We start from the raw sequence: 15,995 nt of genomic DNA, 5'->3' as shown, positions 1-15,995 counted from the left end.
AAAAATTCCCTCCTGCTACAATTGCGATAGAAACGGCAACACCGGCCGCGGAGCAGCGTCTGTACGAAGCTCATCCGCGCGTTTTGCATTCATCGCGACGGACAATGTCCGTCGTTCGAGCGCCGTCCGAGGAATCGTATACGAGGGAGTAGTGCGAAGAGCCCGCGAATGGGACCCGGGAGAAGAGAGTCGATGATCGACGGCCGACGAATCGACGCGCGCCACTTTGCGCGTTCTCGAGAATACGTATCTTTATCCGCGCGAGCGCGGGGCCCGAATAACGTGCGAGATTTTCACTTCGGGAATAATTTCTCCGTGTGCGCTCGCTCACCCGCCGTAATATCGGAAGGAAAGCCGAGAGACCGGCGCGGGGGAAAAGGGGGAGCGCGGAGGGGACGAACGTAGAAGGCTGACGTGCCGCGACGTAAGAGTATATATACTACCAGGTGCAGCAATGCGCATAATGGCGGCATGATAAATCAGGGATCCGTCCGGAATGCGCGAGCGCGAAATTTAAATTCTTAAAAAAAAAAAAGTAACGCGTGCGTAATGTACTCTTCGTTGTACATAAGCATTTTCTACGTCGCGATACGCTCTTTCTACACTGAGAAACGAAAGTCAAGATAGTAAAAGGCAAACGTTACTAAATGACGTTTTCTCCGATATTTATTAAGTGTGAAAAAAATTGATTGCGACGATTAAACATACATTTCTGTGAAATATATCTCATTATTTTCATTAATTGATTTGTTCACTAAGAATAAAATTTTATTTCGCCCGTATTTAAATAAGATTTCAATAAAATGAATTTATATCCGATAAGTAATTTTTTAAGTATCTTCTTAGCGTATCTTCTTTCTCTCTTTTCGAAGAGCGAGAGAGATGTGTCCTTCCGCCTTGAAAGATTTACGCTCATTTTCACCAATGTAAATCAGCGTTTAACTTACTTGTTATCTTTTTTTAACTCTTGGAATTAAAGAAAGCTGAAAAGTTAGTTGTGGTCAGAATTGATCTACATTAGCAAAAATGAATGCAAGAGAAAAGGACGATGCTTGTCGACTCGTCCCTGCGAACGAAATTCCAATGGTGCCATTACACAATGTCGTATGAAAAATTTTTCAAGGCTGCAGGTTAAGTTTCTAGAGAGACTCGAGAACTCTATTTTGCAATCGATCGATACGCTTAATAGATTTCTCACACGACCTCAGGGTACTATCAGCCTGATATTTCATATATTGCGCGACAAATTCTTTAATCGTTACGACTGGCTGTGGAATAAAGCAATTTTCAAATTTGCAGAAATGCTCTATCTCACAGCCAATCAATAACGTTCGAAAGTTTATCGGCATTACTGATTGGCGGTGACGCAGAGCATTTTTGCAAATTTAAAAACTTCTCTATTCTGTAGCCAATCGGAACGCTTAATAAGATTTGTCGTATGACAGATGTAATATCAGGCCGGTATTACACGTGTCGTACAACAAATTTTTTAAGCGTGTCGATTGGCTGCAGAATAAAAAATTTCTAGGGACTCGAGAAATTTTCTATTCCGCAGCCAATCGATACGCTTCAAAAATTTGTCGTACGACACGTGTAATAGCACCCTCAGCCTCTATTACACTCGTCGTACGAAAACTTTTTCAAGCGTGTTGATTGGCTGCAGGGGAGAAGACTTCTAGAGACTCGTGAATCTCTGTTTTGCAGTCGACCAACGCGCTTAAAAGATTTGTCGTACGGCAAATGTGATAACGACCTTTAGGCACCATCGCATTTGTCGTGCGACAAATTTTTCAAGCGCGCAGATTGGCTACAATCTAGAGGATTTCTGGAGATTCGAGAACCCTTTTGGTACAATTTTTCTCGTAACAGCACCCCCCTAGGGTAGACCGGCGAGTAGAGGTTACGTGGCGATGCAAATCAAGGGCGCCGGCAGCTTTTCGAGGATCGCTCGAGGAAAACTTGAAGCCCGAAGTGCGCGGCGGATCGCGGCAGCGCGCGATATCGCGCTCAATCGATTCGAGCGAGTCTCTATCGCGTGCCGGGACGTAACAGTCGCTTCAATCGGACAACGGAGGGATCCCCATTCGAAATCTTAAAGATGGCGTTGATCGCCGATAATTACGACTCCTTTTCTTTACCTGCGGGCCGTGCCCCGCTGAAGTGAACTTTGAAACGGAGGGGCGCTCGTGAAATACGCGAGAGGGTATACGATCCCACGGAAAGGACGACGCGACGCGTTACTCTTACGGAATGAGCTCTCGTCCCGCGACCCCTTTATTGGTCCCGATATCGGCGCGTCGACAAAATTACAGCGCAACAATACCGACCGCGTAGGCGCCGGCTTTGGCCAAAGAGCAAGGGCAAAACGGCTCGATCGAAACGGTGCGGCGGCGGACACGCGACGACAGTTTCGTTAATTCTGCCGATCGATTCCCGATCCCGAGGTCCAAGACCAAACCTCGTAATTCGGGATCCGTAGCGAACGCGAGCGCGATTGGCTTCTCCGAGCGCCGATGTCGCTGACGGGCGGCTCTACAACCCGCTCTCGAAAAACGGTTCAGTTTGCGTGGTAGTAGACGTGCGAGAGAACCGAACGTGAGAGACGAGACGAGGCGAGACGAGGCGAGGCGAGGCGAGGCGAGGCGAGGCGAGACGAGGTGGGATGGGATGGGACGGGACGAGGCGAGGCGAGGCGACAACAACGGCAGCAGCAACGACGACGACGACGACAAGGCGATGGCTCGGGTCGTCGAGGCCTGCCGCCTGCCTGTGCTCGCCTGCTGCCTTCCTCCCGCCCTCCCTCCTCCCTCTCGGCCGCCTCCCAGTCTCTCCTCGCGACGTCCAGCCGGAGACTTGGAGGTTACACACGGCGGAGTAATCGATTCACCGCTCCGACAACGCACTCCTCGAGATCGCAGGAAGAGACGACGTCCCAACGACGACGACGACGATGATGACGATGACGATGACGACGATAAAGGCGCGCGCGACTCACTTGTTTTTTTCTCTCTCCAACTCCTCTTATGTATGTACTTCTCTTCTTTGCTCCTCCCTCGTTCCGGTCGCCGCCGGTCTCTCGCGCTCTCGCGAATTACCGACGCGATTACGAAGAAGAAAACGCGCAGCGATAGGGGGTCAGGCCTCTCCGTGTTCTTTTCACTCGGCACCGCTTCCGTTTTTCTTCCCCCGCACGCGGTACGTCTGTCTCTCTCTCCCTCCGTCTTCCGCTCTGGTTCGCCGTGCCGTGCTCCCTTCGCCTCTCCTCCTTCCTTCTCTCTCCTGTACGCGCGGCGAGCGGCGCACTTCCTAATACGTTCTCTCGTGTCTCTCTCTCTCTCTCTCCGCCGCTCGCGCGAGCGAGCGAAGGCTGGTCGAAACGGCGACACGCGTTCGTGAAATTTCGCGACTCACACCGCCGCGCCGTTCACCGCATCTCTCGTCGCATATGATATGATAATAGACGCGGATAATCGCCTGACCTCTCGCTCTCTCTCTCTTGCGCACCTTCCTTTCCTGTGTCTCGCTCCCTCTTTTTCTCTCTCTCTCTCTCTCGCTTTTGTCACAATCGCGGTCCCTCTTACGATCTCTCGCCTTCGCCGTCCTTTTCTCTCACGGCATAGCGCGCTTCGTTTATCGGAAGAAAGGAGGAAAAACTCATCTGGAAGATGGCCGCCGCCTGCCAGTCACCGATTTATCCCTCTCTCGCATGGCGCACTCTTTCGCGACGGGAGCCACCGCGAGCCACCCGGGGAGGCCGCGGCTCACCGCGGTCACGATGCACCGGGTCGTTAGCTGCGACACTGAGAGACAGGCAGGGCGACGACGGGGGACAGGACGACGAGGACAGACGACGAGGACAGACGACGGTACACGACGACGACGACGACGACGTATGTGCACACACCACGGCAGTGACGACGACGACGACGACGACGACACAAGGAACGATGACACGGACGAAATCCTAGATGCCGGTAACGCGCGCGCACCGCGTCTCGGGCCGCACTCTCGCTCGCTGGCCCGACAGTATTCGTACTAAAAAGCTCACCTCGGTAGGAACCGTAACGCACTCTCTTCTCGATACACAGAAGCGCAAACACGGAGGCACTCTCGCGACACGCATACACGTACACACACACACACACACATACACCCCACGTAGCACGCGCGAGACGGGCGCGCGCGCGCACGCGGCGGCCTCGTACGTGTACACATACACCGCGCGTCACGGCGCGGCGCGAAGCGGAACGGTTTGGAGCGGAGCGGAGCGGTGACGACGACGACGACGACGACAACGATTGTTGGTCGCGCGCGCGGAGGTACACACGGGACTTTTAAAAAAGGCGACTCGCGGCGCCGCGCGTCCCTCGCGCCTTTACATATATGTTTTTTTTTCTTTCTCACTCACTCGCTCGCGCGGGCGGACGGGCGACTCGTTCACGGACGACGATCCTGCTTGACGGTCGAATTGGCGATGATTCGCGCGCGCGTATACACGACACACGCGGACCGAACGTACGCGACGACGCCTCGAGGAAAAGCGGCGGCGTGCGGCGTTCCGCCTCGACGTTTCGACCGTCTGCACTCACTCACTCACTCACCACGACGCGCAAATTTAACAGCGGCGGCGACGGCCGTGGCGACGGCAACGACGACGACGACAGTGACGTTGCCAGTCACACACCATGGCGTTCGCACGGCCTGCCTCTGTCTCTCGCTCTGTCTCGCTCCCGCAAGCCGAGAGCCGAGCGGCACCTTACGGCGCTTCGGCTATTATCGGTGAGCTACGATGTTTATTCGGCGGCGCATCGGCCGACCAGTCACGGCTCGCGGCGAGATCATCCCCGGTTCTCGCTTTCGTTTCCCTACTGGCCGCCCGTACTCCTCTCCCTCCCGTGCCCCCCACGCCTTCCGCCGCGCGGCATGATTTTAAGGGCGCGTTCACACCGTGCGCGCGCGCGCATTCGCGTGTCACGACGAATAATTAAATAAAGGAAAGGGGTGCAAACACGTAACGTAAACATATAGGTCCGTGTATTCGGGGCGCGCTTACAAACGTGTCTCGGCACGCTTTTTCCTCCTTTTATCTCTGTCGCTTCATTAAATATGAAACGAGGACAGAATGACGATAGAAACACGCTAACATCGGGCCATGAATTATGATAATTAAAAGAATCTCCGCCATGACCTTGGCAGAAAAATTCCAGAAAAGTCTACGCCGAAATGCTAGAATTGGGACTGTTGTTAATTTTAGTAGTTAAATACATATATCTGAGAAAAAAAATTTTTACAAAAAAATAAACATTCATAAATATTTTTACGAAAAAAAAAAATGTCAACAAATTTCTATTTTTAGTAAAACTTTATAATCATTCATAGAATTTTTTTTCGTTAATGTAAACTACTTAAAAATATATAGTATATTATAGTTTAACAAAGTTTTACTGAGAAACTTGTAGGAATCACACAAAAATAGAAAAATTTACAAAAATTTAAAAAATGTTCCAATTCTAGCTTTTCTATTATTTTTATTCCTTTTTTTGGTAGCATTTTTAAATTTGTGTGAAATTAAAAAAATTTTTTTTCCGCAAGGAAATCGATGAAATAAACATAGATTTGATTTAAATACGATTAACGCTAATCCGTCGTGCAAGAAGGACCACCTGAGAACACATTCAGAATTGGATATATTATTTCTTCTTAATATTTTGACGAACGGTGGTACTACAGTCATAAGATACAATACAGTACAATAAGTCATTTCTCAGATCGTAACGCTCCGTCTCCTTACATTTCTCGTAAGCTGTACAAACTCGCGTTTTATAAATATAGAAAACATATTTAATTATATTCAACGTGGAGGAGGGGGGAGGGGAGAGTTTGAAATAACTTCCCCTCGCGAGAGATAATATAACGTCTAAAGCTGTGCAAAAGGATCGCCGAATTGCTATTCCTCTTTTTTTTTCTGTCATTTTTATATCGATCGGCGCTAAATCAACTAGAATTCGTGTTTTCGATACATAGAGCGCGTTCGTAATTCGATCGCAGAGAATCTTAATGGCTACCAAGTATTAAGAGCCTGTATAGTCTCTTGTGAAAAAGACGTCGCTGAAAAATATCTTGTAATAAATAAAATGTATGTACACGTGTTACAAATGACTAAATAACAAAATGTCTACGAAACGTCTACGTTTTCTATACGTAATAATTTTAAAGACAGCGCGAAAACAACTCATCGTCCACATAAATTTATTTGTACGTGTCATTCGAAGATTCCGAATTTTTTTTTCTTTTAATGGCAAAGATTTAAAAAAAAACTATTTATTGAAGACGATAATTTTATTGAACGTTTAATAAAATTATTAAACGTTCAACGACGATTTCGTTTGTCAGCAGCCTGGCCGTTTCGCCTGAATTTACGTCACGCTGTTTAACTACAAAATTACATCTCACCCGTATATCGATATACTTTCTCTAAAAATGTACACGTTCCACATTTGGCACACCTTACTTATGTATAAATAAAGATGTATCCTAAAACACCGATATCTCCGGGAGGAATTTAATTCGAGCCGTATATTATAAAAGATAAACTAAATATCACAAAAACGTACTTACAATAACTTGAGCTAGACTAGCAAGAGTGAACCGTTTATTCTGAAAACTGTTGTTAGTTGTGTGTGCGAGCACGGATTTAAGTGAGATTAAATTTGCCATTGTGATTAGATATTCTCGATTGCTTTCAAAATAAACAGCTCGCATAATACCTATGTGTACCTACGTGTGTGTGTGTGTGTGTGTGTGTGTGTGTGTGTGTGTGTGTGTATATATCGCCTTGTATTAAGTAACGGCTTGAGATAAAATTTACGACAAAATTTAGCGGATCGATGTTTGCATATGTAACAAAAATCGTCATTCAGCGCCAAATGTGGCCGTTTGAGATTCACTTGTTTAAACGCAGGAGTAATGGTGTAAAAATAGAGCGAGTATTAAGTACGATTAAGCTCTACAAAGAGGGGCGAATCCTAATTAAATTAAGAATACCACTACAAAACGTTCCTTTTTTTCCGCATAATTCTACGAATATTGTGGCGAAGAACCTTTTTACCTTAATGAGATATACGTATGTTACCATAATGACTACACTAGTAGCGCTACATATAAGTGATCTACACGTGTGCTCTAAGCTTAATTGAATCGTCATTCTGCTACGATTACCGGCAGCTCTTCGTTCCACGAATGATCGTTCGCGATTTCGACGATAAAGCTAACAGTTGATTCTCCGACGGATATAAAGATACAGTCAGCTTAACGATTATCTATCGTGATTCAGATCTTTCATTGCCGATCTATCGAATTGTAAGGGATCGTCGTATACGAGGAAATTAATCGTACGATGTAATCTCGACAATAAATGGAGGTAGCAATATTGTCAATAACATGATTAGCCTTAGTGAAATGAATTATGGAATAATGTACAATGTTTACGTCTTGTCGGATATCGGCTGTCCCAGTTTCGAACTTTCCGCGCAGCCTCTACAAGTAAATCCACAAATTCCCAACAATACAAAATACTTGAGACCCTGCAAATTGAAATTTGCCACGATCGATAACGTGACGTGTGTCAAACGTGCTACTTTTTTCCGACGTTTCTTTTACGCGTTCAATAAATGAGACTAATATCTCGACGAAATAATATATACGCAAAGTTCGCGCAGAGAGAAAAATCATTATGATAAATGCGACGAAAATATATAATATTGCATGTAAATATATAATACGTCGCCCTACTTTTCATAATATGTACAAAAGATACAGGTACTTGTTAAGCGAGAATGTCTCTATATACGAAACAATAATATTACGGTACGTAGTGTCATATATAGCCTTTGAGAATAGCCGAGATTTGCGACTGAAAAAAACGCTCACCCCATTACCTAGAATTAAAATTGATTGACATTTTTATAGAGCGTCGCTCGATTGCGACACTGAAAGGGTTGATTAGGAAACCACTGGCGATGATGACGTGTCTTTTTGTATGTAACGAAATTATATCACATATCTTACAAATATATAAACTATACAGAAATTATATATACAACATATTCGACGAAAATTACAAAAACTTGTACTTAAATCGGCAATATATCGGCTTAAAAACTAAGGTCCGACGGCCTTAAAAAAAAATCTCTTCGCGAAGCTGCATATCACATTAATATAGTCTGTTGTATGTACGTGCTTTTAATTTCTTACATCGTACTTTCTCGCGCTAAAATTGTAAGTGTTTAAAAAAAAAATTCGGCCGTTTGACAAGCGAGTCCTACACGAATTTTGCAAGAAACACTTCGTGTTTCAGAGTTTTACGCATCTTTACATTACGCTCTAATATTTACCAGTATCCGATATCTCGTGCTTTCAGCTTCGCTCTCGCGATCGTTTCTTCCGTTTCTCATTGGAATATGTTTTCGTATTAATCAAGGTCTACGGTAAGATTATCACTACTAATTGCAGTGTTATTGGTGGTAGAGATATTCATCTCTTCGTCTTCGACAGACTCTTTGTCCGTGACGCTGGACACCGTGTGATGGTTGTTTGTCGTTTGATTGTCAATCTTTGTCTCATCGACCGGCTGAACTGTCGTCAGTGTGCTCCACCAGTTGGAGAATGCCCCTTTCGCTTGCGACAATGCTCCCCCTTGTAAATTGTTAGTCCCAAGAATAATATTTCTATGCGCACGATTCTGATCGCGTTAAGCGAAATTAAGCTGAATGTCTGTTTTAATATTTCCGGCTATGATTTCTTTTTTATATAATAATTGGATTTATAAAATTGTATATAAATATAAAAAATATAAAGAAATATTACACGTATGTATTACTTTTCAAATATCATGCAGTTTTAAATATAAAAAAAAAAATATATTTGTCTTTAAAAACTGATAATATATTTAAATGCTCTATTGTCCGCGGCTGGTATTTAAATAAATAAATTATGGGTTTTTAATAAATAAATTATTAAACCTTACCTACGGCTTTCCCAGTGGTGGCCACCGCGCGCCCAGTCGACGCCATCGCTTGATTCAACTTTCTACCGCTTTCTGTGTTTTGCATCGTGCTGGAAACAACAGACGTTTTTGTTTCTTAAGTATACACTTGAGCAAATAAAGTGAAGCATGAAAAACAATGGACTGAATTCGTCTACCTTTTATTCTTTGCGCTACAAATTTTTATGTCGTACAAGAAATTTACTTACTGTGACAAGCGTAATTTCATGTCTTGCACCGAGAGCTGACCGGCAAAGGGGTGGCCAGGTTCGATATTGAGTATCTCCGATTTGCTTGTGTTAAACCACGCCTTGTAATTATTCGTTGTACGCCACGCGGACATGAATGCCGCATTATAGTGGTCCGACTGACGGGTGTCCTGCTGTATGGAAGTACGCAGCATGCTCAACAGGTACACTCGAAACTGCGTTCTGATCCATTCGTCGCCGCCCTCCCATCCGACTCCGTCCAGAAAGATATCCTTCCGAGGCTCGGCCACGTGCCTTACGACGTAATCGGCGAATCTCAAGTCCTCGGTGGTGAGATGTAGCTGCCGTCTCAGTTCAGGATCCGTCGCCTCTATCCGCGTATTTTCAACCTTTTGTAAACAGGTTGTAAACATTTTGTAAACATTTGCAATTTACATGTCAAACTTGTTGTATTCAATTCCTGTTCAGAGCTAGCAATGTCATTTACGCTTACCTCGATTAGCACATCGATGAGCTGTTTCTTTTGTTTAAACAGCACGTTTGTAGCACCTACTATATATCCTCTAACATTAACGTCCCCCAAGAGATCCAAGTAGGGCAAAGATAGGTAAGGTAAGCAGAGATATCCCTGGAACAAATATATATATTTTAATAATATGCAAAATGTTCGATGAATTGATATATATAATATACATCGGGTATCATTACCTTTGTAAATAGTTCCAAAGGTAGGCCGCACAACTCCGGATTAATATGCGCGATTTGCGTAATGTTGTTCGCTAATCTCGCATCGGAAAGCGCATCGCTACTCGTGTCACGAGGTAAACCATTATCCGTATCGCCCGTGCTTAACGTGATAGCGTTTACACTGTGTACTCTGTGCACGTTATCATTCGGTTTCGGCGAGTACTTGGAATTGCTTTCCTCCAGGTAAGATTCGGTGCATTCTTGCGCCGATTCTATCTCGATAACTTTCATATTTAGATTATCATTGTCGTTGTTATTCTTCTGCAGGGTTACATGCTGCAACCCGTCCAGGCATTTACCTTCCATCGACTCCATGGTTTTGTTATCGTTAATGCACAGCGAGTTTCTATTGCTATTATCGTTGCACTGTTCGTGACTCGCGTTCGACATATTGTCTTTGACGATATGGGTGGACGACAAGTTGGAATCGTCGACGTTATTCGAGATCTCTTCCTCATCAAAAGTTGGAATTGGAGACATCGGTCTGGATGGTCTGAAGAAAAGAAGAGTTTGTTATTGACCACTGTAATTCTTGATAAATTTACTAAAGCAGTCTAAATGCTTAATATTATTTAAATATTTATTGCACAGTATTATTTCTCGTTTGTTACACTGAGTTTGTCTTGTATATCTAGAGAAATATTGTACAATATTATTGAGCATGTCAAAAACTGCTTAAAGCATCTCCATAGTACCTCACACAAGCTGCTTGTTGAAGACCATGTTCAATCATATCCGGAAACAGTGACAGTAGAGTCAATATCGTGGCGCACAGTGGCTGCACCGGCGATTGATAAAAAACTATCCTCTTTTCAAGCAGAAGCAATTTAAACAAGAGCAATACTTTGTGACGGAATTGCAATATAAAATCTCTCGCGGACAAACCTGTAAACAATTTTTTATGTAATGCAGATAGGGAAGGGATGTAATTTTATTAAACAGAAATTTCTTAAGGGATAATTACCAACGAATATTTGTGGTGGTATCTGACTTTCGCCGCTCATACACGAATTAAGATGATGATAAGTATCCTCTAGTAAGGACACTTTACTGAAATCACCTTCTTCGAAGTATGCGTGAGTTATCAGGGCCATTTTCACTTGAATGTGTCCGTACAGAGGCAACGTACTCAGCACGCAAACCGACTTTTGAACGGTACCTCTCGTTATATCGGACGTGCGATTCTTCAGTTTCTGCAAGCACAACGTAACGTTTGACTTGGCATTCATCTCGATTTAGAAAAACTTACACGTGCATCGATATAAAGTACTTTTGCATACCTCCACGGGAATTTGACGGAAACACGAAATACCGTATATCGTACGTTTCGGATCGTTCAAACTAGGTAAATGAAAATACACAGTGTCCTCGTCGTAGTTGTGAGAACCATCGGGCAGAGCGAGCGTGGGCAGATACTTCCAGCCCAACGGGCACTCGTTGGGCGCGTCAGGCACCAGAGGTGGAAACGAGTATTCTACCTGAAAAAAGATGACAGCGTCACATTAGTATCGTATCTGGAGAACGCGCGGAACGCGGATGTATGTAACGAGAAGGCAGGTTAATGTCACCCTACCTGGCAGCCTTTCTTGTGGTGAAACCCGACGACGATGACGTGAAGAATCGGTCCGCTCGATTCCGCCATCCTCACGGCTCCGGTGGCGACAACGACGCGACACTTCTGATCCCGGACGCCTATTTCCACTGACAACTCGCGCACATCATCTCAAAACCGCGAGAGATATCTCCTATGGGCAGACGAGCTGATAGCGGTGGACACGCGATTTGACATGCGCCTGATGCGTCATGACGTACGTGAACATGTGTCTGCGCGCGCGCGCACACACACACCATGTACGAATAATGCGCGACGCGGCGTTATCACGCTTGAAAAGCTGCCACCCAACATCGTAAATTCATTTCTGATATATCAGTATTTCTCTATTTACGACGGGGTTCCCCGTCGAGATTTCGATCGTAAATCGAATTCATCATAAGTCGAATTGTGCTTGTATTTCACATAAATAAAACATTATGTAAAATAATTATTTTATTACTACAAACAATTATAGATCTCTATTTGGGAAATGACAAAACTTTTATTTAAATAATTTTCAATCTTTAAGGCTCAATCATGGGTATTCCGTGTTCAACCAATTTTTGTCCTTGACAGGGATAAGTTGAATACTTATCTGGAACTTATTTAAGATAAATTAAATCGACATATTGAAAATAAAAAAGATAAAAGTCAAGAAACATTTTAAATAAGTTTCTATCATCTATAGTTTATATTTTTTATTTGAAGTTAATTTAGTTTATATTTTTAAATAAGTTTTATTTAAAATGAGTTATTTAACCAACCCTTGATCTTTGATCTTTTCTCAAAAGAAGAAAATATTACGAAAAAAAAGGTCTAATTCCTCGATTCAAAAATTCTAAGAAATGATATTTGTTTTATGGTCGGTTTATGCTTCGGTCTTAATCTTAATCTTAGAAATTGAGCAATCATAGTCGATTATTTTTCTATAAATTGATTATAATTGGTCAATTTCTAAAACTAAGATTAAAATTAAGACTGAAGATCAAGACTGAAACCGCCCATTATTTTTCCTGAACATAACAAAAACAGGCCTTTTCGTAAAAATACCTCTCTTTCAAGGATAATAAATTATAGATACATTTTTATTTTTTATCAAAAAAAAAAGTACAAACATTTGTACTAGAAACTTGAAGGTGTTCATGAACTTTTAGAGATTTTTTAAAAGACCTTGAATAGATAAAAAAAAGTGATCAAACTCGAGACACCCATGATTGAACCAGATCACCCGTACCATCCATAAGAACGTTTGACGACGCACACTGATCAACAGGGTATTTAAAAAAAATGCGAACATATGCTTAAAGTATCGGAAACTTACAAACACTTTCGCCGCATTTCTACAGTACTTTATTCATAATGACATGTCCTTATTTTCCTCGTAAACCAAATAATCAAGACAAGTTTAAGCAAAAAGTTATTTGTTTTTAAAAGACCTAGCCAATATACAATTTATGTTATCATTTAAATTTCTGATCCAACGACCCTATACATATATTATTCGAAAAACCAATGTGTCATCATTAGATAGTTCAGATGAATCATTCAGTGTGTCAAGAAAAAAGGGTGGCACAAATGATCTGGTACACTCTGTATAACATTTATACTATTAAAATATAAATACTTAGTTTAAACAGATTAACAATTAACAATTAATCATATTATTCTTAAAAATATCTCTCTTAATGCAACAGTAGTATGAAATTAAATATAAGTGTATGAATCAATGAAGAGTATCTCTGTTTAAAAGTATCTTTGATTTAATAACAAAACGTTTCACATATCGCGTACAATTGTCACTTGTGTACATGAATATAATATATGTGTATATATACAGGCACTGTATATACGCGTAATATATACAGTCTTTTTTATTACACAGTCCAAAGATACTTATTACACTTCCATTAGATGCGTCGTATTATACAAGTTATTATACAATTGAAGCAGTTCATTTTCTTGATTTATAACAAATCCACACTTTCGTCCTATTGCATTGTCCAAATTGCAATTCCGATTGTATATATAAGTAGAAAAATAATTATACCTGCATGTGCATATACATATAAATATATATACGTATATAAACATAATTATTTTTCCCTTTTCCATCTTCTCATTAACTATATAAGAGCATTGCAACAGAATGCAGCGTGATATTGGCATTTCGTTTTCGCTCGAATAAGTCCTTTTTCTCTCGATTCTTGCTAGGCTGAGTCCATGCGTGGTGACGAGTCGTAGAACGCAGCTTCGAGAATGTCTTGTTCGCTTTGGATGGAAGTGCGAAGCTATGCCATCTCAACGGCCTCATAGCCGTTCTCCTTCCCCGTGGCAGCGAATAGGAAGGAGAGGAAGAGGATGGGTAGAGTTAATCGGAAGACGCGCTACCTGCGTACATTAAAGCCTCGGGTGCCGTCTGGGCCAGCAGGCATGCGAACAACGTTACTGGGGAAATTATTGCCGTTCGGTGCGCTCGATTTTGCCTGGATTTTGTTGATTTCCTGTGCAGTCTTCTCCTCTGGACTCTTCTCTTCCCCTAGGATCCTCCTGCGTGCCTCCGCATATTCTTGCTCACGCTGAAACAATTCGTTACATCGTCACGCGTTCGATAGAACGAGCAAGATATAAACAATGCGATTACATACCTGTTTCAGAGATTTGATAGGTTGCTTGGGCTTGTCGTCGTTTAATGGACCGTCGCCGCTGCCCCGCGAGTCCGCGGTCGGTCTCTTTAATATCTTCACCATGGGCTTTGGAGGTACGTACTGAGATCTGATACCGTCTTCCCCTAATATGATTATCTTTCTGCTCGTGTCATGGCTGGTCCTATATCCAAAAAGTCATTGAGTGCGTAATGTATATGTATATTGGTCTGTATTCAGAATGCATTTCTAAAGACGTTGGCGTGCTTTTCTGTCATTCTATCCTTAATTGCTTTACATCTACCAAACGATGAAGATAGAATGATGAAAAAGGGTACAAACATCTTTATAAGCGCCTGTTCAGAATACAAGTTTGCATATGACAGAAATAATTCTGAATGACTCTAAATGAGAAATATATGGAGCAAGAAAAAGACCCTAGAAACGTTCACCTAAGCCTACCTAGATTCTATCTCTTCCTCTACTGTGTTCAACCGAAGGGCCTCCAGTCTTTTGTCGAGTGCCTAAAATTCATCATAACTTTACATCCCTTTTCCATGTAACACGCGATAATAAATAGATTTGCAGAAATGGAATCGAGTTAATGGCTTTGACCAAAAGAGATTGAGAGAAGAACCGTTTGCATGCAAAAGCTCGGCGTGCTCGTGTATTCTGTGCGAGAACATGGTCCTTATGGTAGCAGAAAGTACTGCGATCAACACTGGCGTGTAATCAATCTAACAACGGAGGGTCGCGAGCGCTATCGACGAGAAACACGAGGGAGACATTTCGACGCGAGGAAACGCGAGACGACTCTCGAAGAATCCCATCGAGTCGTCGGAGTAAACGTTGCACGCGAAGGAGGTTATAGGTTAGCGCGAGATCGTCCCGTTCCTACGTCCAACGCATGTTCGGAGAACGAAATTCTAGAAGGCTCCTTACGCCGGTCTCCTCTATCTGCTCCCAGCTCTCGAGAACTTCGTCCATCAGGTCCGGGTGCGTCGCGAATTCCCGCAGAAATCGCCGAAACTCGCGTGCAGCGTGCAAACGGTGGCGTGCGGCGATGACTGCGGGGAAACGCGGTAGGTGGTACATACGCCCCCGTCGTGATCGGAAACAGTCGGAAACGAGGACGGTGTTAGGTGCTGCCTTGCGTCGCGAGGTGGACAAATAAGCGGAGCACTTGGGGCGATCTTCCTCTCTTCTTCGTCGCCATCTGACTGTTGGCACACCTGACGAAGAGAACGCCGAGCGCGCGGACCACGAATATGTCAACTTTAATCGTTCCTAACCTTTCGCGCGATCGAATCATATTCGTCTCGTCGCACTGTACCGACGATAATTTACGCGAACGCAATGAGGACGAGGCGCGATTCGGTAATTGGATGGGCGAATACAAGTACAAATTGACTCACCATTCACTCCGTCCAGTTCCGTCTCATCCGTGCCTCTCGAACACTCTCGAATGTTCGAGTTCGTCCAAAATCCTCCTCACGACGATTCGTCTTGATTCACACTTGGCACGAATCTTTTTCGGCAAACCTGGTATACTCATACGCGTCGAAAACTCAGGATAGTCGGGATACGAGACAACGGAAAACATGCAAAACACGATTGAACGCGACACGACTTCGCACAGGCATCGATCATCCGACACGACGGATGTTGGTGCGAACGCCCGACGCTTCACACTTTACTTTCGACACTCCACGGCAGTCACGGCACTCTCGAAACACTCGCATCAAATTCTCGTAAGGGAC

The 15,995-nt window shown here is 43.5% G+C and overlaps 3 protein-coding genes across 7 annotated transcripts in view; all 3 read right to left on the bottom strand.

Annotated features, from left to right (window-relative positions):
- The window catches only part of LOC105201701 (serine/threonine-protein kinase tousled-like 2), a 52,624-nt gene extending 47,896 nt beyond the window's left edge, over positions 1 to 4,728 (bottom strand). For 2 of the 5 annotated variants that reach the window (XM_011169828.3, XM_011169834.3), the window contains exon 1: positions 3,905 to 4,037. The gene's annotated coding sequence lies outside the window, so the exon portion shown is untranslated. The other 3 variants (XM_011169829.3, XM_011169830.3, XM_011169831.3) reach the window with 3 other exon arrangements.
- Positions 4,729 to 5,668: 940 nt separating this feature from the next.
- LOC105201700 (late secretory pathway protein AVL9 homolog) lies at positions 5,669 to 11,894 on the bottom strand. Its single transcript, XM_011169827.3, has 9 exons — positions 11,573 to 11,894; positions 11,280 to 11,477; positions 10,964 to 11,192; positions 10,695 to 10,884; positions 9,961 to 10,492; positions 9,746 to 9,880; positions 9,253 to 9,641; positions 9,026 to 9,114; positions 5,669 to 8,694 (listed from the first exon to the last, which is right to left on the bottom strand). The coding sequence occupies exons 1-9, from the start codon at positions 11,639 to 11,641 to the stop codon at positions 8,471 to 8,473; spliced, it is 2,055 nt and encodes a 684-aa protein (XP_011168129.2). The 5' UTR covers positions 11,642 to 11,894; the 3' UTR covers positions 5,669 to 8,470.
- A 181-nt stretch (positions 11,895 to 12,075) lies between these two features.
- Positions 12,076 to 15,460, bottom strand: LOC105201699 (SUZ domain-containing protein 1). The gene is made up of 4 exons (XM_011169823.3): positions 15,178 to 15,460; positions 14,698 to 14,759; positions 14,239 to 14,419; positions 12,076 to 14,169 (listed from the first exon to the last, which is right to left on the bottom strand). The coding sequence occupies exons 1-4, from the start codon at positions 15,328 to 15,330 to the stop codon at positions 13,978 to 13,980; spliced, it is 588 nt and encodes a 195-aa protein (XP_011168125.1). The 5' UTR covers positions 15,331 to 15,460; the 3' UTR covers positions 12,076 to 13,977.
- Positions 15,461 to 15,995: the final 535 nt, after the last annotated feature.

This window comes from Solenopsis invicta, chromosome 14, assembly GCF_016802725.1.
Source record: "Solenopsis invicta isolate M01_SB chromosome 14, UNIL_Sinv_3.0, whole genome shotgun sequence".
NCBI classification, from domain to species: domain Eukaryota; kingdom Metazoa; phylum Arthropoda; class Insecta; order Hymenoptera; family Formicidae; genus Solenopsis; species Solenopsis invicta.
The sequence above is the reverse complement of the archived record's forward strand: the minus strand, read 5'-3'. Positions and strand labels throughout refer to the sequence as shown.